At 41.9% G+C, this 25,715-nt stretch overlaps 1 protein-coding gene across 4 annotated transcripts; it reads right to left on the bottom strand.

Moving 5' to 3' along the window:
• Positions 1-8,723: 8,723 nt before the first annotated feature.
• Positions 8,724-21,237, bottom strand: NEK2 (NIMA related kinase 2). 4 transcript variants are annotated; one of them, XM_015427621.1, is made up of 11 exons: positions 21,142-21,237; positions 19,381-19,598; positions 17,108-17,348; positions 16,288-16,370; positions 15,994-16,120; positions 15,387-15,615; positions 12,683-12,737; positions 12,539-12,609; positions 11,979-11,988; positions 9,448-9,462; positions 8,724-8,955 (listed from the first exon to the last, which is right to left on the bottom strand). In XM_015427621.1, the coding sequence occupies exons 1-11, from the start codon at positions 21,235-21,237 to the stop codon at positions 8,757-8,759; spliced, it is 1,344 nt and encodes a 447-aa protein (XP_015283107.1). In that variant the 3' UTR covers positions 8,724-8,756. The 4 variants fall into 4 exon arrangements, with proteins under 4 accessions (XP_015283107.1, XP_015283106.1, XP_015283103.1 ...); XM_015427620.1 differs by lacking the exon at positions 11,979-11,988 and having other exon boundaries at positions 9,442-9,469; XM_015427617.1 differs by lacking the exons at positions 9,448-9,462; positions 11,979-11,988 and having other exon boundaries at positions 8,724-8,989.
• Positions 21,238-25,715: the final 4,478 nt, after the last annotated feature.

The raw sequence follows: 25,715 nt of genomic DNA, 5'->3' as shown, positions 1-25,715 counted from the left end.
ATGTGCCAACAATGCCCCTCTGCTCTGTACACAGGACAAACCAGCCAACCTCTACGCAAAAGAATAAATGGACACAGATGTGACATCAAAAATGGCCATATCCAGAAACCAGTAGGAGAACCCTTCCACCTACCAGGACCTTCCATCAAGGACTTAAAGGTCACCATCGTTCAACAGAAACATTTCAAAACCAAAATCCAACGGGAAGCTGCTGAATTGGAATTCATATGTAAATTTGACTCAGTCAGACCTGAATTTTCTCCAGGGGAACCGATTCTGTAGTCTGGAGATACAGTTGCAATTCTGGGACAACTCCAGGCCCCACCTGGAGGTTGGCAATCCTAGGATGTCTGGAAACTATAAATTCTACCGCTGCACTCCCAACCAGCAGTTAAGGATTACTGAGAGAATAAATGAGGTAGATAAACAGAAAATCAGGTTAAGGTACCACTTAAGGGAGATTGAATGAGTGGACAAACAGATCAGTTACTTGGGGTCATATAACCCAGCAGCAATCAAAATTAATTTCCTCCAAACAATGCTGGTGTGGGAAATCTCAGGTTTCTACTTGCAAAAGGCTGGAGGGCTGCAAATTAATCTCGCATGCTTATGAACAGCAAGCAACTTGGGGAAACAATTTGATGAAGCCCACGAATCACTTCTCATTTGCTATAATTTGTAAAAGACAAAAGATGCTTGATGTACACTTGGGCTGCTTTAGAGAAACAGCCCTCACCCCAAAAAAAAAAAAAAAAGCCACACCAAGTTATTCCATCAGCTTCATGATTATTCAAATCTGGTTTCATGACGTTAGTCTGATTTCTCAGGGATTATCGCGAGGGTCACAGAAATTCTCAAGCGCGCCCTTTAGCCTTTGGCACTCTGTCCTGCTAGATAAAGCAAAAATTTTGCTACTTATCTCAGTAACTTTCAGCCTTGTTTGGCTGATTGAAAAGATGATTACTTGAGAAGGCAGTGGAAACAATAAATAGCATTAATATTAGCCTATTGGATATTCTGTGGTTGTAAAAATTAATAATTAATATGTGGCAGGACATGACCTGAACCAACCTTGATGAGATTCAACAGAATAGAAGGGCTGGGGCTCAGTGGAAGAGCCTCTCCTTTGCATGCAGAAGGTCCCACGTTCAATCCCCAGCATCTCCCATGAAAAGGATCAGGCAGGAGGTGATGGGAAAGACCTCCGCCTGAGACCCTGGAGAGCCGCTGCCAGTCTGAGCAGACAATACTGACCTTGGTGGACCAACATGATTCAGTATAAAGGAGCTTCATGTGTGTTCACGTATATTTCTTTATTTTGTTTTTAAGAGATAACATGATAGGGTCAGGCTTAATTGCTGCATATTGTCAGGGTCAAAGCTTGGGTTCAGCACAGTGTTCTTGTGGGTGGGAGGATTTCCATCCACATAGTGCAACTTTCTCACATCCCCCTTCACACTACAGCCCAAAGTTAGCTGCAGTGGGAGAGGGGAGGTAAGAAAGTTGTGCTCTGCAAGTGGAAATCCTTCCCGCCCATCGAAATGGTGTGCTTGATCCAAGCACATATTTCCTGCTGGACTGAAACTCCACCTGGGGCCAAGTCCTGCACTTCTGATGCTGAGGGGTGCAGAAATTCTGATGGCTACTTCAAAAGGAAGCAGCACATCTGTCATGATCCCTTCCAACCAGCTCAGTGGTTTAGACTCAGAGTCCTCAGGGGAAGAGTCCATGGAGCCAAGGTTGGTGGCTGCGGAGGGCCAGAGGGACCAGGGAGGGCTCAGCACTGCACAGGCCTCTGCTGACAAAGCAAGACCAGTACCAGAGGCCATCCTGCCAGAGCAACCTTCCCACCAGCTTCTGAGGCAGCCACCCATTCTCCACTGTGCAGGTCTTGAACCCATGCTTGAAGCCCCCCAGGATCCTCTCCCACTCTGTGGAAACAGTGGCAGCAGATGGCCCGGGCTGAAGTGGCACAGAGGAGGCAAAGTGCCAGAACTGGCTAAACACAATCCAACTGTTGAGCTAGAACAGTACTCTGGTGGTGATAGTTCTCTGCAGGATCCTGGCCAGAGCCTAGCACACCCTCAGGAACTGCACTGTCATTGGGGTCAATGACCTCTCAGCTTATTTAGGCTGAGGCCAGGGAAGGAACCCTTGCTGGATCAATTGGAAGGAGAAGGAGAGTTGGATTTGTACCCCGCCCTTCACTTGGAGTCTCTAAGCAGTTTGCAATCTCCTTCCCTTCCTCTCCCCACAACAGACATCCTGTGAGGTAGGTGGGGCTGAGAGAGCTCTTTCAAGAACTGCTCTTGAGAGAACAGCTCTGAGAGAACTGTGACTTACCCAAGGCCACCCAGCTGGCTGCATGTGAAGGAGTGGGGAATCAAACCCGGTTCTCCAGGTTAGAGTCCACCGCGCTTAACCACTACACCAAACAAGGCACAAGCTCTTCATTTCAAGTTCCAGGCCCAAAACCTGGCTCCAAGTTTCTGTTCAAGTATCTACCTTCCAAGCTCCACAGTAAGGTACTGCTTCTGGGGAAACTTGGCTGGACAAGGTTGCACAGAGCAGGGTAACATCAGAGAGTTACTTCAATGAACTTTAGTCATGATAAATGCTAGAAATCATGTTTGCCAACTCCAAGTTGGGAAATTCCCAAAAATTGGGGGGTGGAGGGTAGGGATTGGAGAGGGACCTCAGCCACATATAATACCACAGAGTCCATCCTCCAAAGCAGCTATTGTCTCCAGGGGAATTTATCTCTGTAGTCTGAAGCCCAGTTGTAATTCCAGGAGATCTCCAAGACCCACTTGGCAACCCTGGCTAGAATCCAGTGCACATTTGCCTAGAAACACAGTAGGACTAATTCCTGAATAAATGTGCACAGTACCAGGCTGCAAGTCAAACCGAAAGGAACTGGATGGGTCAGTTAACTTCATGCACATTAGCTCATAAGTAAGCATTACAAAGGACAATGGGACATTTCCAAGCAAGCGTGTTTAGGATTATATCCATGACTAATTGTTGCTAGATCATGCTTCTGGTGTTAATTTTTAAATGCTGCAAGGTTTCATACAGAGAAACGGTGTTACAACATGCAGAATATGTTTGTATCACCACTTCTGCCCTTAGACTTCACTTAGTTCTTCACCCTTCAGACTTGTAAACAGGCATGCCCAATGCTGAAGGTGCAAACATGAAGGCATGCCATAATACAGCAAAAATCAAGGCTTCTAAAGCCTGGCTTGCTGGGCTGTACCATCTCAGACTATGGCTGAGGACTCATAGGATGGGCTGTTCTGAACCCGCAGACATTTTATGTGGGGGCAATTTTAATGGAAGGGTTCTCTTTTTAAGAAGTTCTAATGGTCTGACCCTGATGTGGATGGCCCAGGCTAACCCGGTCTCATCTGATCTCAGAGAAGCTAAGCAAGGTCAGCCCAGATGGATGGGAGGCCATCAAATAAGTTTAGGGTTGCCTGCCATGCAGAGGCAGCCAGTGGTGAACCACCTCTGCTCATCACTTGCCTTGAGAACCCTACAGAGGCACCATCAATCAGCTGTGACTTGACAGCACTGTCCACAGCCACTTTTATTGTCTGCTTCTACCCTGAGGACTGTCTTATGAATATCATTCCAGGCTACTGAGTATTGTTTTATACTATTTTTATGCCCTGGCTTTTTTTGATATGTTTTTGGTTTTATGATTTTATTGTATAGCATTGCTTTTTGTCAACTGTCTTGAGCTGGTCTCCAGGAAATGGTCTGTCATTTTTCTAAATAAATAATTCACTCAGCTTTAATATGATTTACTGTCTAGTAAATGTAGTTAGGATTGCAGCCCGAATCTCTCCATAGCAGATGCACCTGACTTAGGGCACATGCATGCAGATACCAACAAACCAGTGTAATGCTGGTATACAACTATCCCATGACACCTGTAACTTGTTCTCTCTCTGCTGATTTCCTCTGCAAGATTCAGTCTTGCCCTGGGTTTCTTTCCACATACAAATTATTGTCTATCCAGCCAACAGTTAGTGAATATATTGGGAGTTGCAGCATAAGTTAAATTTGACTCATTCTATTAACTCATATAGTTAGCAAAAGTTGCTGTGGTCAGTTTACTTACATAGCTATCTTCAGAAGCCGGCACCAGACTAAACCTTACAGCATAAATGAATCCCTTGACTGATACAGAACAACTTATGGATATCATGCAATAGTGATACTTCAAATGAATCCTTGGTGTGACAATACAATAGTTAAAAAGTTCACATCAACGCCCCTCTTGTAAAATGCTGAAGATTATGTGGAAAGGCTGCTAGTATAACATGGAGTTTTTTGGATGTGTCATATACTCATGATTTCAATCATTTGAAAGAGGAAAGCGCAAAAGTTGGCTTGAAACTCAACATAAAAAAAAAATCATGGCATCCAGCCCCATACGTCCTTGGCAAATAGAAGGGGAAGTCATGGAAGCAGTGACAGAATTCATGTTCCTGGGATCCCAGATGACTGCAGACGGTGACTGCAGCCATGAAATTGAAAGACGCCTGCTCCTTGGGAGGAAAGCGATGGCAAACCTAGGCAGCATAATAAAAAGTAGAGACATCAACCTGCCAACAAAAGTCCGTATGGTCAAAGCAATGGTATTCCAGTAGTAATGTACGGCTGTGAGAGTTGAACCATAAGGAAGGCCAAGCACCGAAGAATAGATGCTTTTAAATTATGGTGCTGGAGAAGACTCTTGAGAGTCCCTTGGAGTGCAAGGAGATCAAATCAGTCAATCCTAAAGGAAATCAACCCTGACTGTTCCCTGGAAGGCCAGGTACTGAAGCTGAAGCTCAAATACTTTGGCCACCAAATGAGAAGGGAGCACTCACTGGAGAAGACCCTGATGCTGGAAAAGATTGAAGGTAACAGAAGAAGGGGATGGCAAAGGATGAGATGGTTAGACAGTGTTACCAACGCAACAAACATGAAATTGAGCAAACTCCAGAGGACGGCAGAAGACAGGAGGGCCTGGCGCGATGTGGTTCATGGGGACATGAAGTCGGACTTGACTGTGCAACTGAACAATAACACCTTGTTCCCATGGCCTCTTTAAAAAGTGTCATGTAAGGGTCTAGTCAGGCTTTCTTTCTGATAATAGCTTCCAGTCAAAGCAAACCTTATATTGGTGATCCTGTCTTGTGAGCTGGGACTATTTTACATAGCATTCTGCCTATTAGCTTAAAACTTGATTTGTCTTCATTTTAGAGAATTGTAATTATGTATTTAAGAAATCTGATGTTTTTTATCGCATGTATTTTTTTCTGGATTCAGAGTTAATTTGCACCTGTTTCTGCTAAGTTCTGGCCTAATAAAAGAGATAGGCTTTATTTTAAAGATGGACCGCCATCTTGGTTTTAGCTAGCTTTGTTTTAGATAGGTTATAAATTATGATGCAATTTTAATATTTTGTATTGTTTTACTGTTTTACTGTGTTATTAATTATATGTTGTTAGCCACCCTGAGCCTCCGGGGAGGGCGGGGTATAAATACAAATAATAAATAAATAAATACAGTCATTAATTCAAAAAAGTTCTGTTCTGCTGGCAAAAGATCTGACATATGACTGATATTTCATTGTGTGGCAAGAGATAAGTCTATATTACAGAGTTTGTCTTAGCAGACCTAACTGGAGTACATGCTGCTGGATTCAGCCTAATGAAGCTTTAACTCTCCAAGAACAGAATTTAGTGCAGATTTCTAAACTGGATGTGAATAATTCATCCTGAATCACAGTTAAAGCTGAGCGCCGCCCTCTGAAACCATCAAGTACAGGAAAATCCATGCAGCCCTTTAAAATTAAAATGGTGAATACCAGAAAGCACCCTAATGCTACTTCTCTCATGTGGTTTTTTTACACATAAAGCAGCTGTTCTTCAAATACAAAGAACATCTCATGTTGCTAGTATAAAAACAAAATATATGAGACTTTTAACCAACTGAAAAGGCCTTTCAAACAGGCTAGTAGGGGAGAGCAGAAATGTTACTTCTCTGGATCAGTCCAAGGGGAGTGCCGAATGGGGTTACCAGATGTCCTCTTTTTAGAGGACATACCCTCTTTTTTGGTGTCTGTCTTCTTTTGGGCTCTTTTTAAAAAACTGATGAAAATGTCCTTTTGGGGCTGAGAAGTTAGGAATATTCCTAGCTAGTAGCAATGACCACAGCTTAACTAGTAGGGGTTATTTAAAATAGGATTTGGCATAGTGATCACTTGTTTGAAGTAGTCAGCCAGGAAATATGTCCTCTCTCAGCCCCACCTACCTCACAGGGTGTCTGTTGTGGGGAGGGGAAGGGGAAGGCGTTTGTAAGCCGCTCTGAGACACCTTTGGGTAGTAAAGGGCGGGGTATAAATCCAATCTCCTCCTCTGCTGCTTCTTCACTTTTTTGCTTTTTAAAATATGGTAACCCTAGTATTGAAGACTGAAGTTTTTGTTCACCCCGGGCCATAACCTTCTTTCGAGCCAAAGTCTCCTCCTATTACAGCTTAAACTTGACTTTCCCAAACAGGAGGCCCTACCTTACCCTTTTGAGTTCAAAACAATGTGTGATACAGTATGGGATTAAGTCGTCAAATAGCACAAAGTCCCTTGCATGACCCTAAGAAGGTCCTCAGGCATCAGACTTAGGGCTGCAATCCAAATATTTCATACTTAGGGTCAGGCAACAAGAAACAGAACAGCAGCCTGGGTTTGCTTCAGGACAAACCCTGGAAACCTGAAGGGCAGGATTCAGGGACTTGGGTGAGAAGAACAGGTGAAGAATAAACACTATTGGGGATTAAGATACAAGTCCATTCTGAATGCAGGCACAGTGTGCCTCCTGCAGGTTGACAGAACAGGTGCACCATCTGCAGGCTATTTTTAAAAAGCAGCCTTATGAACCAACAAAAAAGAAAATCACCATGAAAGCTTACTGATAATAAATTCATGTCTTATTGTAGTTGATAAATACAAATTATACAAAAAATTGTGTAATGATTATTAATATTATACAATACTGAGATGGAAGATTCCAATACAAATTTGTAAAGAAATTCAAACCAGTATCTGGCAACCAGTCACACTAAAGTGCTATTCCATCATTCAGTTCAAGTGTATTCTTCTCAGAGGAATTGTAGAAATTCCATGTGAATCTAGATGATGGCGGGCTAGTTTGTGAAAATTCCATTTAAAGTTTCCTCTTTCATGAAAGTTGGTATTGCTTAAGAATCCATTCCTGCTGCTCCAAAAATTCAAAGTTTACTCCATTGGTTTCAAAAAGGGCTAGTGTAAGTCTGCTAAAGGCATTGCGCTGGCAGACTTGTACCAGTCTTTTTTGAAACCAACGGAGAAAACTGAATTTACTCCAGCGCAATCTCCTGCTCAGAGCTCAGCTGGTCTCTTGTACCAGTCCTTTTTGTAACCAATAAACTTTGAATTTTTGGAGCAGAAATGAATTTTTAAGCGATACCAGCTTTGATGAAAGAGGAAGCCTGAAATTGAATTTTCATAAGCTGTGAATCTGTCAGCTGGATTCACATGGAATTTCTATATTTCCTCTGAGAACAGTACACTTGAACTGGATGATGGAATAGCACTTTAGTGTGACTAGTTGCCAGATACTGGTTTAAATGTCTTCACAAATTTGTATTGGAATCTTCATTCTCAGTATTGTATAATATTAATCATTACACAATTTTTGTACAATTTTGTATTTATCAACTACAATAAGATATGAATTTATAATTAGTAAGCTTTCACAGTGATTTTCTTTTCTGGTAGCTCATTCATGTGATTCTCTCATTATTCTTTATTTATTGCCTTTAGCCATACAAGCACTCACATTTCTGCATTCCATGACTTGCTACCACGCTCAGGGAACTTGTGTCCCTCTATCTCTGAAATCGGCTGCATCTCAAAGGGAGATTTTCAAAGTGGGTGGGCTCGTAGAGTTTCTAAAGCTGTTTTATGCAGAAAGACTTCTCTGAGACAGCTGCCTTCTCACAACAACAAATGGCTGGCAAAATGTCTGAATGTTTATGCTTTCGGATTTTGACTTTGATTTCCATTCAGTCCCACCTTATCATCAATGGTGGGGTGAGAGATGACCAGTACTTATATGGCTACAATTAGATATATGAAACTCAAGCCTCTTTTTGAACAGGCAACTGTGGGGCTTTTCTATTATGCAACGTGTCACAAGTTCAGAGAACTCTACCATGGCAGTAATCCAAACTTAGTAACAGGGAAGAAACAGACATTGTGCTCACTCACTGCAGCTTTATGCTGATAAAGCACTTAGAGAAGATACCCAATGAGTTTAAACAAGCAGAACACACATATTTGATAGAGATGCAGAGCAAATGTTTGGCATTCTGTGCTTCATTCCAACTGAGTAGAATCTCTTCAAACATTCTTGCTTCATGCTCCTTGCTAAAAATCACATCCCAGTCACAACAGTCAGCCTGCTCCTAACTCCTCCATGCATATTTAATGTTAGGACTAAATAGCTCTGTTCATGAAATACCAGTAAGCAGAGGACAGAAGAATGCAAACTGACATAAAAACAAGAGGAGAGACCTTCACGTACTGATTTTGTTTTACAGTAAAAAAAATAAACTTATAACAAGCTTTTCTAAAACCAACTTACACAGCTTTTCCACAAAGACAAGCTTAAAACAACCATTAAAGCATCACAATTCTGTACAATGTTAACAAGACACTGCTTCAACGCATCCCGAGGAGTTGCCGGCTTTTCAGCTGATAATGTTTTTCCAGTTCACCCAGAGCTTGGGCCCGCAGGTTGGCAGCATAGAGGCGCTTCTTCAGATTAGGGAACTTGTCTTTTGAGGAAGGGAAATACTCCAGGCTGTCACTCAATTGAGCATTTTCTTTACTTTCCTCACCAAACTGAACCTTCTTTTTTCTTGCAGGGAAGTTTGGCAATGCATCACCATCATCTTAACAAGACACAGAAAAATCCTTGTCAGTACTAAAAAACCAATTTTCTAACCTCTGGTTTACTCTGCCCCCCTTGAGGTGGAAAACTTTCATAATCAGCTACAGGAGAATATCTTGCTGCTGAGAATGGGAAGTTTCCACAGCTATATCAGGCCATTTGCAAGGGTCATATGTCCAGATCAAAAAAAATCTCCCTAATTTCCTTCTTTCACACAGCCTCTGTATCAGGCTGCATTTACATGAGCAAAGGCGAGCAGATATTCCTGTAGAAGTTTGACATAGCTGTGCCTTACTTCTAGCATTAAATGTACGAGAATTACAGAAAAAGCCTCATTAAAAAGAACCTGCATGACCATTTCATTGTTTTAACTAGTCTGTGAAAATGTCACACAATTAACACTGCTCTTTGAGTTTGTAAAGCTAAATTTGTGTGTCCGTTGCTGTCCATAACAAGAACGTGCTGCTGCTCTTACTGAACACTATGGTGAACAAGTCATTAGAGATATTTTAAGAAGTGGTAATTGTGAAGTCAGTGGTTAACTATGGCATTCTGTAACTTGGAAATCAAGGTTCTGTCCCCCAAATGCTGTCATACTCCACCAGTATCCTAGGACACGTATGCATGTACACATACAAACATTATAGTGGCTTTCTCCACAATATGTAAGTTATCTGTAGTTTACAGTGGTGGTTACGGGGCTTGTTTCCTGAACAACTAAAAACACAAGGAATTGCTTGATTTTAACAGTGAATGTAAGACTTCACTTGGCCTACGGCTGCAACATCATTTCATTCTTTTATTTTGATTATGTTATGAGACCTAAGCAATGGAGCAAGCGAGGATGAGACTGAAACATGAATGTTCTGCTGATCTTTGGCAGCACCCCAGTCCTTAGTCAAGAAACTCCAGGCTGTTGGAGCCACACAAACAAATGTGGAGATTCTGGTTCATTCTGTTTCCAGATCATTGTATAGTACAGTTTTTATAAAACTGCATTAGCCTATAAGCCATTTTAAAACCAACAAAGTGTTATTCTGGTATAAGCTCCTGTTAACTACAACCCACTTCAGATGTTAGGGCAGATCCTCATGTTATGACCTACTAGCAGATGCTCATGTACACGCTCATCCTCCAAGGCAGGTTGTAAGGACTGCCACCTATCTGAAATTAGCTGTGATTCACAAAAGCTCATTTTTAAAGAAATGGTGTTAGTCTTTAAGGTGCCACTGAACCTGTTTCATTTAGCATCTGTGAAAACACCCTTCTGCTCTGTACATAGGTCAAACCATGCAAAATAATAAAGGGATCCAATCTTACAAATGTGGTAAACATTTAGAAGCCAGTGGGAGAACATGTCTTTTTCCTAGCACACTGTTGCCAACCTAAAAAGCATTTCTCTATCAGAGGAACTTAAGGGAGACTAACTTCTAATCTGACTACGTTGGAAGTGTCAGTCACATCTATATATCTAATAGCGAAGGCGCACCCTGCGTGAGGATATCTAAATCCGCACATTGGGGGCACCTGGGGGGCAGGGAGATTTTCCTGCACACTTGGGGCAGTCCCCAGGTGTGCACAAAAATCTAAAAAGTTGAAAAAATATAGGGGGGATATTTAAACCCCCCAAAAAGTAAAAGAGTGTTTCCTGTGCATGTGCAGGGAACGCTCTGGTAACTCTGCAGTGGGCTGGGGGTTGGAAGCCTCTCAGATATCTTCTAATACTTGGGTCTAATTACAGTTTTAATGCAACATAAACCTCCCTAACCTGTAATAGAATTGGTCTAAGGTACCATAAGACTTTTTGGACTTGCTGACCAGTACAGCTGCCCCACAAGAATGTCTCACTGCAGGTCCTGTGCAGTTAAGCAAAGCTAGGAAGCCTGCATATTACATATTTTTCTCAGTGAGAGTTCAATGTTACATAGTGTCCCACCCTGTAAATAGGGTGTTTTAGCAATAAAAAGCCAGTGTGGTACAGTGGTTAGAACGTTGGACTAGAATTCTGGTAGACTCAAGATCAACTCCCCACTCTGACCTTGGGGCCAGTCACTCTCTTTAAACCTAACATATCTTGAAGGGCTGTTGTGATGTCAGAATGAAGGAGAGAAGAATGTTGTTGTAAAGCTGCTTTGGGTCCCCATTGAGCTAATGCAGCTGCTCTGTGTTACCATCACTACTGATGTGGATTTACTTGATAAAGCAGCAGGGGTCTTAAACATTGGGATTTAGTAGTCAGATCAGCTCCATTCACGTTCTCTACAAGGACTTATTTTTGCCAAGATTATTAGTAGAAGGTACAGCACTGTGTTATTTCCATCAGTGAACAGACTGCCAGCACCATGTAATTATGACCTATAGAGCTCAAATTCCAGAGAGCTACACTAGCCAGCAGAAATCAGTTTGGCAAGCTCTTTCCTTATGCAATAGTAGCATAGTAACAATTGGCAAAGGCTTTGGCATGGCAAGTCAATATGGCAGGCACAAGAAGAAGCATACTACTAATCTGGCATATGTAAAGAGGCTTAGAGGTCCTGTTTCTTGAGCACCAACTTCTTCATAGTGCATGGCAAACTGCTTCTAAATGACCGTTTTGGAACCTATGCGGCAAAGATCTCCCTTCAAATCAAGTCAAAAGTCCACCTCGCTGTTTGGATCCCATCTTATACAACAGGTAAACAGTCAAGCTGCAGTAAAGCGAGTGTGTGATAGCATAGAAAAGTAGCTACAGTCAAGGTAGATTAGTGCTGATGTGTTTCTCATTAACTATTCCAGCATTGTTATGTTTGACGGCATCTAAAACTCCTATTCTAAAGGGCCTTCAAAATACTGTAGTCTGAAATTATCATAGACTCTGTCTAGTCCATAGAAGCCTGGTTTATGCAGCCATTTGAACTAAATGGTAAGTAAAAATATGTTTTATTAAGTACCATATTTAAAGGTCAAATTACAGTCTATTCCAGAGTCAAAACACAAACACTATTATACACAGGTCTAAGGCTAGAAAGGGCTAGTTGATTAGTGGGCTATGTCCATGCATGACATGAGGTCTCCTGCTACAACTTGTATAGAAATGTTATTAGGACTGGATTTGGCTTATGTTTGCCTACATACTTGGCTGTTCAGGTCTTTGTTTGCCAGAGTATCACCAAGATGTAGTTTTGGTCAAGGCCAGATGAATTTCACAAGACTATATTCATAGAATGCAGCATGTTAGAGGCGCCCCCCCCCCCAATCCCTTGGCTCAGTCTGCTACACAGAAAGGGAGGCTTTTTACCACCCCAGTTATCTGCACTCACTACTGCTAAAAGACCATTATCCAAACATACCACCAGTCTTATTCAGACCCACTTCTTATAGCTATATGAATCCCATGCTGGATTGCTTCTAGTCTGGAATTATGGGAGTGGGAAGATCATAAATTCAGGAGGGCTATACAGATATCCACTACAGAGGTAATCACTACAAAGGTCAATATTTATACAAAGGCTGGAAGATTCTGCATTCCTGGTTTAGTAGTCCTGCAGTGGCCTCCAATTTCTTCTCCTACCTGGACTATTTGTTGGCAGCCAAAGTCGATGGTCTTTCAACAAGTTGTAATTCTTCATCAAGCTCTCAGCCCTGTTTAGAATAGAGTCAATCAGTGACAGCAAAGCTTCTGTGGCAATACGACACTTGATTTTTAAGAACATACCTAGCAAGTTTGTCTTCCGCTAGTCTCTCCCGAACACACAGCTCCCGCTCTCTCTCTGGAAGGTGGAGACAAGAAACTTTAGATTGATGTTAGCAACCAGCAAACCGCTTTCCTTGACCAAAAGGGACTAATAGCTACTGGTCAGAGTGAATAACTAAGTACTATGTCAGAGGTGTAATTCAACCCTTTCCCATGGAAAATGCACATCCCATATGTTTTGTACGTTCCTTTGATGATAAGAGACAGCAGTCACTCACTGAGTTTGACCAAATAGGCCAGATAAACAGCGAGCATGTTGTGTTTGTGTTGCATGTGTTTAGCTACAATGACTAAATGGGAGGTGATTTAACTTAATATTTAGGTACCAGTACTGTGAAATTCCAAGGTAAAATTGAGAATTTCATTCTTTGTTCTCCTGCTTACTAATTTGACACACAGGCTAGGTTACCAAGAGATGTTCCTGGGACAGCTGAAGCTCATGACACTGAAGGGATTCACAAGGGACATCTTATCACTGGCCATACATCCAGAGAATTCTGGATATTATAAACTTCTGCAAAATTCATAGTCAGTCAGCTCTTCTCCTGTCTTTCAACATGGAGAAGGCTTTTGATTCAGTGGAACCACAATATCTGTATGAATTACTACATTGTATGGGCTTTGGGGATAGATTTAAAAGGGTGATTTCTTCTATATACAATAGCCCAGTTGCACAAATCCAGCTCAATGGTTTGTCTTCTTATCCATTTGCTATGGAGAGAGGGTTACCCAATGTCCCCACTCCTGTTCGCCTTGGCAATGGAACGTCTCGCAACCATGATACGAAATAATGAAAATATAAAAGGAGTAATGACCGGAGAGGTGGATAATAAGATTGCTCTTTATGCTGCTGATGAGAGAATATGGACCATTCTCTCCCTGAAATTCAGCGCTTGAGGTTTTTAGTCAGGTATCGTGAAGAGTCGGACTCGACTGTGCGACTGAACAACAACAACAAATCGTGTCTTAAGGTCAATGAATCTAAGTCTGAAATCTATCCAATAAATATTGCACATTCATGGAAGCAGGAACTTGAGTTAATTCTATTATATAACTGGATAACCTCTTATTATCTTGGAGTCCACATTACTTCTAAAGGAAAGTATTCACCACTGCAGCAGTTTATGTTAACTCAGTTCTCGATATGGATGGAGAACACTTTCTCATGGCTGGATAGGATTCAGATTTTAAGAAGTTTTATGCTTCCAAAATTCTTGTTCCTATTTTGAACACTCCCTATTTATTTAGCAGAAAGCATTTGATAATTTTGTTTGGGCCAACTAACGACCATGATTCAAATCTTCTCTGATGTACCCACCAAGAGAACGAGGGGGGCTGGGCCTTCCAGTACTGAAATATTATTATCTTGTAGCCAATTTGGTCAGCATTTTTTAAATGCTTGACCCCACAGTAAAAGATAACTGGTTGATTATAGAGAATATGGCTGCATATCCTAATTTGCTTGCAGATCTGGCGTGGTCCCCGCATGTTTAGGATTTATTTTTATATACCTCGTTGCAAATATGGGACACAGTTTGAGCTAGTCTTTCCCCAATGTCTACCTACAGACTCCATCTATGGTTCCCTCCAGCAAAAGATTCTGGGGCCTTTAAATCGTGGTGGGACACTGGTATAACAAGAATAGAACATCTTATAAAGGCAAAGTTTTGGACAAACAATCCCTTGAACGTCAATACAGAATAGAGATTCAATGGTTCCAATACTTGCAAGCTAAAACAATATTAGACCATCCATTTAAGCTGGGAAATTTCAAAAATCCTCTAACGGCCTTTGAAACTCTGTTGAAACATAATGGTTCAGAATCCAGGGGCTTGATATCTAAATTATATAAAATAGTGTTCCAGATAACTCAGACCTGTTTAAATTCTTACCAAAAGGCTTGGAGGCTTGATTGTGATGGTAGGGTCAGGGAAAACCAATGGGGTGACATCTAATGACCTTCAAACAACTGTTCTAAAGTGTACTCAGTTAAAATGCAATGTTTCAAGTTGTATACAAGGTGGTATCTTACGCCAAAACGACTTTCTCATATTTTCCAATCTAGCTCAGCTCTTTGCTGGAAGGGTTGTAATGCCCCTGGTTCTTATATACATTGTTGGTGGGAATGCCCTGTGATTTAATCCTTTTGGCGCTGAATATATATATATATAGGGGACAGAGCTGCCATTTCTCCCAGAATCATTTTTATTGACATACTGGCTAGATTTACAACTGCGGAAAGATAAAGTAGAAGCCGTTAGTGCCCTTACTGCAACCACCCAACTGACAGTGGCGACATTTTGGAAAAACCCTAAAGCACCTAGCATAAAACTACGGTACAAAAAAGTGTGGGATCATTTCATTATGGCTAAGTTATGGCTAAGTTAGCAGATAGTATAACACAACTTACTAATGCTAACTATGGTACTAAATCTTCCTCTGTCTGGTACCCAATTTTGCAACACCTTTCAGAAAATGATATAATCCCTCCTAGAGGTATTTATAAGGATTTTTAAAAATAATTTTACATTTCTGGTTGTTAGAATTTTATATTATGTCTCTGTGAAATGTTTTTGCATCTGTATTTCAAATAAAATGATTAATTAAAAGAAAGTTTTAAAAAATCCTCTGTCCATACATCCTGTTGCAAGATTTGTTTTCTTACGTTCCAGTCTGTGTTCTCTCTCTTTTATTGCTCTCTCCTTCTCCTGCAGCTGTTGCTCCTTCAGTTTCAGCTCACTCAATGGAGTTCCTGAATGACGCAGTCTTTCTTCCTTTTCTTGCCCTTCCGATCTTCGCCCTCGTCTCTCCAAGTTCTTCCCTTGCTCCTCTGACACCAATTCTGCTATCACTGGGCTCTGCAGAATTTCTTCAACTGAAGGCCGACAATAGTCCTTGAAGCAGGAAAGGCTCATGATATGCAATGTTCAACTTTCATATTTTAAAGGGAAGAATCATTCTGTTTGAGGATCCAAATTCTGGGATCCAAGAAATTCCACACACCACACACACATCCACCCGGATGATACAGTACGCACTAGAACTACATGGATTTTCTGTTCCAACTGCAGCCACTTGTGTGGCATCAACTTTACTCTGGAAGGTCCTCAAACTTCCTTAAGTCATGTACAAGTGGTTATTGGGGGGGGGCTATAAGAAAAAAACTGTATACCCACTGAAAGTAAAGAGGGGGACTTGACGGCCCCATATGTGAATAAATATTCTACATGTATCTTCATTCTATCCTTCCTACTTTGGGAAGTCACCCTTACCTTTAAGCTCAGCATCTTTGTGAGGAGATCATTCAGCTGATCTGAATAACGGTATGGAATTCGTCTGAACTTTCCTTCCCTTATCTTTTCTGCCAACTCTTTTTGGTTGAAGGCTGTAAATGGAGGCCTAGACGAAGTGAAAGTGCCCTTCAATTTCACATCAAGGATCCGCTTGAAAGAGACACTGCTCAGTTCTGGAACATTATGGTACCCAACTCTGATTTCAAAACCATGACTAAACTTAAAAGCAGCATATAGTTATCTTCATGTAGCTGCCTACAGAACTGTACTTACGACAATGCACACAACTCATATAGCAGGCATCCTAGAGACCAGATGTCAGATTTCTCATTGTAGGACATGCGATTTATTTGTTCCTAAAAATAAAATACAAACCTTAGATTTAGAATCTTAAGAATAAATGCACGGTAATGTACGAGTTAAACAAAACACCCACCAAAGTAATTAGTAGTAAAAAAATAGTGGCTCTGAATTTATATATAAGCAGTTCTTCACAAATGTTTTAAAGCTGAAGCATTCAAAAACCACACACTTCTCAATGCAGTTCAATTCCTTGGTAACTTTGTTTGCCTCTCAGCATATTACAGAAGTACTGCTGCTTCCTGAGTCCCTTGTTTTGCCATCAGAAATACTAAAAGAGAGGAAGTCTACTATTGTAGCTGTAAGGATAGCAGCTGCCTCTCAGTACTGTTTTGCAAGACATAGGTTTTGATTTACTAGATTTCAATTCCAGTAGCACCTTAGAGACCAGCAGATTTTCCAGGATATGTCCTTTCAAGAGTCAAAACTATCAGATTAAGTTAAGAGTTGCTTACCTGAAAAGGGGGAAGAGAATAAGCTAACTACTGGTCAGATTTTAAGCAAAGAAAAACACCAAAGAGAACCAGCGTAGTACAGTTATTAGAGAGCAGGACAAGGAAGAACCAGGCTAAAAGCCCTTTCAGCCATGAAGATCATTGAGTGGCCTTAGACAAGTCTCAACCTAAGCTACCTCACAAGATTGTTAAAAGGATAACATAGAAACCACCATGTACACCACCTCTACTGACTTGGAAGAACGGTGGAGTAAAATGCAACTGAGACAGATACTTACTGGAGACATGTAGTAGGGTGTACCAACAAATGTTTTTGCAAAGCTGGTGTCATGGTGCAGTATTCTGGCTAGTCCAAAGTCTCCAAGTTTCACATTTTTCTTGTGATCAAGAAAGATATTAGCTGGCTTTAGATCCCGATGAAGAACAGTACGACCACCATCACTCCGCCGGTGACACTCCTTCAAGGCCAAGGCCAACTGCGTGAGAACTCGAAGAACAAACTTTTCATCTAAATAATGTCTTTGAAAAGAGAATGGGACAGGTTATTTTCAGCACTTTAAGCCAAAGCCTACTCCATAGAACTCCATCAACCACTTTCCAAATTCCTATTATTCTAGTGACTCAATAAAACAGAACTGAGCCCTATGCACAAAGAAGCAGGCTCAGTCTTCTAATACTGGGTATACCAGGCCTAGAGAGATGTTATTTATTTAGAAAACGGTACATTGTCTCTCCAGAAACCTGCCCAAGGCAGCTTACAAAAGAAAAATAAGCAAAACATTAACGATATTAAAATCCGGCATCAAAAAGCCAGCCCAGCATTAAAGCATAGGCCAGAAAGACAGACACCTGACAGCTTTAAATAATAGTTTCCAGACTAAAATAGTGTTTTTAAAAATCCTTAATTAAAAGCCTGGCTGAACAGAAATGTTTAGACCTGGTGCCTAAAAGAGAACAATGCAGGCACCAAGTGAGCCTCAAGGGGAAGAGCATTCCATAAGCAAGGTGCCACTACTGAAAAGCCCTGCCTCTAGTAGCCACCCACCTTACTTCTGAAGGCAGGGATTGTGAGACAGACTTAGTTCCATCGGCATCCAGATACCACACACTGGTGTCCAAGCACACCCTTTTACTATTTCCCTATTAAGAAAATGGTTGCTATTCATCTCTACAGGGTAAAGCAAAGCACTGCACTCAAAGCATTTTTTCAGTGAGGCAAACTTACCCTCACCTTTCAGTACCAGGCCTGGCAAGGCCAACAAGAATCCTGCTGGAATAGCCAGCAAGCAGGTTTATCAGGAGATCACACAGAACTGTACATGTATAGGGGCTGCTACAGTATTCAAGCACTCCATCAGCACATACCAACAGGCATTTTGCTAGCTGAAAACATAGTGAGTGAAATTTAACAGCTTTCTAGTGTCTCCAGACCCTAACTATAAAGTCACCCCAAATGTTGATGTTTGAGCTTACCAGGGCTACATATTTTTAATAAACGGGATATACAATGCTGAAACAAAGGGATTCGTGCTGAAGTAGACATAATAAATGGGATATACAATATCAAAACAGAGGTGCTGCTTAACTACATAATTAAGTAAAGTGTTGAAGGCCAGAGGATTTTGACTATTTTACAACTCTAAATGTAGAGGTCTAATACTAAAATAAGCAGTTTTACTAAGATGGAGTTTCATTAAATGCTACTGGGGTCAAAGATGCAATGCAAGGACATTACTTGTTCTGTAGCAGTGACGATTTCTGTGCCTTTGACATTCACATTTAACAGTAATGCCCAGTATGCCATGCTGTTAACAGCCCCTCCTGCCCCTTGTATCAGCGGCCTTCAAGAGGGGATAAACATATGGAGCAGAGGTCCATCAGTGGCTATTAGCTACAAGTAATAGATGGACCACTATGTCTGAAGTAGTGATGTTCTGTATTCTTGGTGCTTGGGGAGCAAAAGTTGAGAGGGCTTCTGGAGTTCTGGCCCCACTGGTGGACTTCCTGATGACAGTGTGGTTTTGGCCACTGTGTGACAGAGCATTGGACTGGATGGGCCATTGGCCTGATCCAGCACAGCTTCTCTTTTCTTATGGCCCTTTAAGCTATCAGATGTAGTAGTGAGCTCCTTCAACGTAAGTATTTTAAGAAGCCTTCTTTTCTTCCCTCTTAAAACTGCAATGCTTAATGGATGTATTGTAAGCCTTCTTTTCTTCCCTCTTAAAACTGCACTGCTTAATGGATGTATTATATTGTCTGTAGTTCAGCATACTAGAATTATTATATTTGGTTTATGTAATTTATTATACTATTTCTATTTCAATGGTCTTCACTTTGTGCAATCCAGTTTTACTGCATTGTTCATGGTATGCATGACACTGTCTTTATCACTCTAACCTGTTTTAAGCCTCAATGAGAAAGGTGGACAAAATAAAGTAAATAAAAAGTTGTAGTAAAAAGTTGTAGTAAATTAGTTACTAAGAATGCTAAAAAGATTTAGTTTAGGCAGTGTTACAAACAATGTCAAATAATTCAAAGAGGTTTTACATGCCTTTCTTTGGTACACTTAGCTATCAGAGTAGCTAAGTCTCCTCCTTCACAATATTCCATCACTATATAAAGAGTTGTGCTTGTTCTGTCAATTATGCGATCATAATAGCGGACAATGTTTGGATGTTTAAGCTCACGCAGTAAATTCACTTCAGAAACAAGCATTTGTTTCTCTGATTCTGTCATAGATCCATAGTCAAGTTCTTTCCAGACTAACACCTGGGGAAAAAGTAGAACAAGACATCTCAAGTTTGTACATGTATCAAGAACTTTTGTGTAACTGTACAGAAATTTTGAAACTGAATGGCTTAATTATGCTGCCAATCACATTTTACAGACAATCCTATAAAATAAGATGTGCTGATCTTAGATGGTTTTAAAAAGGGATAAGACAAATTCATGAAGGAAAGATCCAGCAGTGTCTATTAACCACAGTAATTAAATGGAACCTCTTCAAGTTCAGAGGCAGTGCACCACTAAGTACTTGTTGCTAAGGGAAACAACAAGTTATTTCAAAACAAGACAATTTCTAACTAGTGACACCACATTGTGTAGCTATAGAACACCTAAAAATAATTTAATCTGGGTTTATGCACCTCCTAGAAGAAGAAGAGTTGGATTTATACCCCACCCTTCACTCAGAGTGGCTTCACCTTCCCTTCCTCTCCCCATAACAGACACCCTGTGGCCGAGAAAGCTCTGAGAGAGCTGTAACTGACCCAAGGTCACCCAAGTGGATTCATGTGGAGGAGTGGGGAGTCAAACCCGGTTCTCCAGATTACAGTCTGCCACTCTTAACCACTACACCAAACAGGTATTGCAGACCCCATAAGGGTTGGCACAGAAGCCATTTGTTATCTCCCCTCACTACCTGAGGAACCAAATTCTGCCTCATCAAGCTCAGAGGGTGAGAAGAAAAGCAGAAATAGGGACCAAGAGTAGCAATGGGTAAGCAAGGGAGGAGGGAGAAGATAACAGATTAGCCTTTTGAGCAGCATCTCAGTAGAGTTGCTTTTCATTCCACAAGGGTAACATATCCTTTAGCCAGCAAGTGCTCTGCTAGAACAAGAGATACTAACACAGAAACAAGACTCATACACTCTGTGTTTAAATGCTTTCCCATTCAAACAAGCAGCAGATGGGCTTGCGGGGTTGAGTGAAAGAAAGGAAACTACCAGGCCAGCTGCGAGGGACACTGGGCTTTTTGCCAAGGCTGGTCTCTGGCAATGAAGACAGACTCTGACACTGAATTAAATTCCATGTAGCTGTCCACGGGTTAGGGCCAGAGTCACAGATATCACTTAAACCACCATAAACTCTGAGTCAGGGCTCAATCCACCAGATGCATAAAGCGTCCATGCAAACCCTGACGGTGATACATTTTGCTTGATCTATATGCATCACTACAACTGCCTTGGATAGACACTGTGTGCATGGGGAACTGAGCTTCGACTCATGAACCCTTACCCTAAAATAAAAATAGGTTTAAGCCAGTGGACATCCGTTGAATTTTGCTATAACAGACCAACATGGTTCTCTCTCCGGAACCGTTAAACTACAGTTTGTGGGCACCCGTGAAAACCGGAATGCGCATGCATCACATGTCTGATTTGAGTGGCGGCCACTGGCCAACCACACACGATTCGATCTCGGGACCTCGCGCATGTGATCCAGGGCAGCCTCTTCCCACGCAGCCCCAGCAGCAGTGCTGAAGTCCTGGGGGCACCTGAATAGCCTTCCACTCACCCCCCACCCCACTCACCTTGCCGTCCGCCTTCCGACGCACTTTCTGGCATCTACCGTAAGAGCCAGCGCCAATGGTGACCAGCACCTCGTAATCTTCGGGACGGCTCGGCATCTCCAGCCCTCAACGAGAAACGCCAGTGAAGTAAACACGAGACGCTTTCCTAGCCGCCGCACAGGCGTTTAAGTGAGCCGCGCCTACCGCTGATTGGCCGGACGTCGAGGCCATGCCCACGCACACCTGTGCGCTTCCTGATTGGCCCCCTTAGCTACAAATCCAACGCGACGCGTAACGGCCGCTAGGGCAGAGGCTAAGCAACCGTCGGCCGTGGCGCCTGAGGGCGGCGCGAGTAAGTGGAGTCACGCCTATAGGGCTGTCAATTAAAGTATGTCATAATGTGACGTCATACGTCTCTAAAGGTGTTCTGGTCTGCGATAGTAGGTGAAAGGGAGGAGTGCGCGCGCTAGGAATTCATGTCCGAAACTTCCACTTAAGCTAAGCAGGCAGATTTAGGCGCTTCGTTTCTGCTTCGCCTCTGGAAAGTGTTCTTTTGTTAAAAGAGCTCTCTGGGACTGTTTTAAAACAAAGAAGTTATTGGATGCTGGTGTGTGGGACAAATTAGTACCAAGGGTCAGCAAAAAGCGAGTGTTTAGTGCACAGAGTAGATAACGATACAGCGAAATAGCCTATAAGCCCGCTTTCCATACTTGAATTTAATTGCTGTTTACATCCATTACTTTTGCCCCGCGCATGGAGGATTCCGTTGACTTACAAACGGAACCCAACGTCCTTTCTGAATCGTAGCGAGGCTTTTGCCCTTTGGGGTGGGAGAATTATTTGTTCACGGAGCGCTGTCGTTGACTCCCCCTGTTGGCGGGGAGGTCGCAGCTTTAGGGATGCTTGAGCACGAATTGCTAGCGCACTCCTTTTCTCTGAACATTTGGAGTCAGTCTCCCTACCCTCCATTATATTCCCTCCAACATTTTACGGTTAAAGTAGAAGTATTTGCTTGTTTGCAACTCCAAGCCCTGCACCCAGTTTCATTATCTGTGTCCTAGCTCCTTTTCTGTATATCCCCCCCCCCCCAATAGCCTGTCTGCACAAGTTTCTGACCTTATTTAACAGACTTTTGAATTACATAATGGGTGTGATTAGAATTATTAAAGTCGTGCAAATCACAGGCTGGATAGGTAGTTGTGGATGCGGGTGCCAGGGAGTGTAGGTGTGTTACATATCTAATGTCTAAAGACCAGGGATGCATGAGCTGAAACCTGAAGAAATCTGCACTTCCCACTTTTTAGAAAGTGCACACAATTCCCCCACACTCACCCACCCACCCAAAGCTTAAGTACCAGAAAATGCTACTGCCCCCATAAACTAGGAAGCTTATAATGCTAGCTTTACTAACCTTGGCACGTGCATTGTTTATGATACAATTTTTGCATTGTTTTCTCATTTTGGAACCCAGTTTTGGATGTGGAATGGTATAGTATAGCCCAATCTTGTCTCAGAAACTAAGCAGGGACAATACTTCTATGGGAGACCACCAAGGAAGACACTGCAGAGGAAGGCAATGGCAATCCATCTCTGCCTCTCTCTTGCCTTGGAAGTCCCTTGGCTGGGCTTGCAATAAGTCAGTTGCTACCTGATGGGACATACATACATAATCATGCTTTATTGCATTCTTTGTCCTATATATTATACTGTTTAATTGCACAATTCTCCAATGTATACCTGCCAGAATTGGGTCCATATCCAAGGGGAGGAATGCAAGCACTCAGCATGTATCTCAAGGCACAAAGAGAAAGCATTTAATAAAAGAATTTAAAAACAACATCAGGTTTCATAGAATGTTTGCAAAGCAGAAACCATTCTGAAACACAAAACAATAATAGAATCTTTAAGAGGAAGCCACTGACAAGTAGTAATTAAAAGACTGGCTTATGGACATAATAAAAACAGTTGTTTCATGGACTGTGAGCAGTTCCTTGAAAATAACTTATCGTTCCAGGCAGAGGGAAAAGGAGTCTGCACTGGCAGCATTCATCTTGTCCCCTCCTGGCCTAAACTCCACGTGGCTCCTTACATGAAGATGTTGTCCTGCACCAGCCTCCTCCAGTCTGCCAGCTGCACGCAGTTAACGGTCAGCCAATTCCTCTTGAAACCGGCCAGGTCTCAATCTGTGAGAATTTACAGCTAATGGTTGATGAGGGCTGTAAGATCTATAGGTTATCAGCAGCTAATCCTTACAATACCATAGCCTTGTTTTATTGCATTGTTTGTTGTATTATACTATCATTTTTGCATTGTTCTCCAATTCTTTTTTAACTATTGTTTGTATTTTACCGTCTTCATTACATTATTTTCTAATTCTGTAATCCACTTTGAGTCTCAGTGAGAAAACAGGGCTATAAATAAAGAAAATAAATAAATACAACTCCTCAGTGCCAAGGACCAAACTACATGGGACACTGCAATTCCCTGATTAGAACTCTAGAAGGGTTAGGAACGTCATCTAGACTGAGGCTCCTGCTGCATGCCACCCAAATAGGAGTTTTCTATTTCATCATGATCCTAAACATGGAAATCCAGATGACATTGTCATGCTTTGGATTACACATTGTAAATGGTCTTACAACTTGACTCTTAAGTATTAGAGGGTGTGGCATATGCTAATGAGTTATGCTAATGAGTTCCCCTAGCTCTTTTTCTACAAAATGACCCCTGCTTGTAAGGCAGGCCAGTATTATTTCCTTCATATTGCAGATGAGAGAGTGTGACTTATAGAAGGCCAGCTAGTGTGTTCATGACAGAGGTGAGGTTCCAGCAGAGGCATCTCAGATGACAGGCCATTCTTTTGAGCCACTACACTGCACTCATTTGCTGCTTGCAGGCAGTGTTCCCTCTAAGCTGTGCTGGGGGGTGCTGGGACACAGAGTTTTAGCCGGCTGCTCACGGGTTTCAGCTTCCTGCCCACAAGCCTTTTCCCCCTCCATTATAGCCCGTGGAACCCATTGACTATAATGGTCCCCATAGGCTATAATGGAGCAGGAAAAAATTATATATATTTTTGCACACCTTTATTATGCTTTTCAGTATGATCTAAAAGCTGCCTTGAGTCACAGGAAAAGTGGGGTATAAATATTTGAATAAATTAGTAGTTTGGGCAGGTTGATAACATTTAAGCAACTTCCTGTTTGTTAGGTTAGGCAGGGTTCTGACAATGATTGTCCCAATTCTATTATACTTGACCTGTAAATTTGTCATATCTTACTAAAAAAAAAAAAAAACCAAAGTAGACTGCAAGAGGCCCCCCCCCCCCAAGTGCTGGTATGTTTTCTAACACTCAGTGCAGGGTGACGGTCCAAGGCCAGGTCTACCAATATAGTGGACTGGGTTGTGTAGGTCTGTTCTCTAGAGGCCCGGTCTACCAATATAGTGGAAAGGGTGGGTAGACCTGTTCTCCGGAGGTCGGGTGGAAAGGGGCAGGTAGACCCGTTCTCCAGAGGACTGATCTACCCCCATAGAGGACAACATTTTCTGTAATGAAATTTGACTTGATTCTGTGTTCTCTTATAATGTTTAAATTATTCTTAAAATATAGTTTAAAAGAATTCATTCTGAGATTTTTACATGGTTATGTAAATAATCTTCTAAAAAACTAATTTATGTGATAGTCAAATGTAGACTCACTCACAACTTTAATGTTACTAGCTTTTTTCACTCACGAGGTAGAATTTTTGCTCACAACACTGGAGCTTAGAGGGAACATTGCCTGCAGGTCTTCCTGGGTCTTCCCTTGAGGCATGAATTGTGCAGGTTTGGCCACCATTGCCCCAGAAAGTATACTGGAGGATTTCAAGAGGATCACCTCCTGTGATGTAATGGTGTGTTGTTGAATCTTTTGTGAGGAACTGATATCCTCCCCTGGCATGAACTAGATGGAAGAGAAGGGAGACTTTCTAATGGTTCGTGTGGTATTCAACAAAAGGAAGGTGTATCACAGACATGGGGATCCACAAAAAACTTGAATTATTGCAGCATACAGCTTGTGGTGGAGGACAGTTGAGAAACTTGCTTCCTACCTCCTCCCTTTTCTCAGTGCTATAGAGGTTTTGAAGGTAGCTTGTCCTGTTAAGCTTGTTCCTAAGCTTGCAGTCGATTAAGGTCTGTTTCAGACAGATTCCAGCAAGGATGTGGGAACCCTGGCTCCTCACATACCAGCTAAAGCTACAGACAATGGCTGTAGGGGTGGACTGGGGGAAGTCTAGGCCCATCTTGTGCTCCTGGCCTCCCCATTTCCTCAGAAATGGGCATTACCTTTCTTTTGTCAAGAGAGCTGGTGTTTCTATAGGCATCTCTTTGCCTCTCCCCAATTTGTACAGCTCTTCATAAGGATGATTCTGACTTCCGTCTGAAGAAGGAAGGGAAAATGCTCAAAATAATCATAGTTTTTTACTACTGGAAATGGTTGAGAGCGTTATTTATTTAAAATATTTATTCCACCCCTTCCATCCTATGTAGGATCCCATCCCTCCTTTAAGTTTAAGCCAGAATCTCACCCCCTCTCCCCAAGTTCATTGTCTTTCCCT

The sequence above is a fragment of the Gekko japonicus genome, unplaced genomic scaffold (assembly GCF_001447785.1).
Source record: "Gekko japonicus isolate JY-2015 unplaced genomic scaffold, Gekko_japonicus_V1.1 scaffold45, whole genome shotgun sequence".
NCBI lineage: Eukaryota > Metazoa > Chordata > Lepidosauria > Squamata > Gekkonidae > Gekko > Gekko japonicus.
This window is presented reverse-complemented; position numbering and strand designations above follow the sequence as displayed.

Coding starts and splice junctions, on each gene's coding strand:
- NEK2 (XM_015427617.1), bottom strand. CDS start 21,237: ATGCCGAGCCGTCCCGAAGATTACGAGGTGCTGGTCACCATTGGCGCT. Junction 19,599..21,141: donor GTCGGAAGGCGGACGGCAAG/GTGAGTGGGGTG, acceptor CTTTTTCCCCAG/GTGTTAGTCTGGAAAGAACT. Junction 8,990..12,538: donor GCTGCCAACAAATAGTCCAG/GTAGGAGAAGAA, acceptor TGTCTTGTTAAG/ATGATGGTGATGCATTGCCA.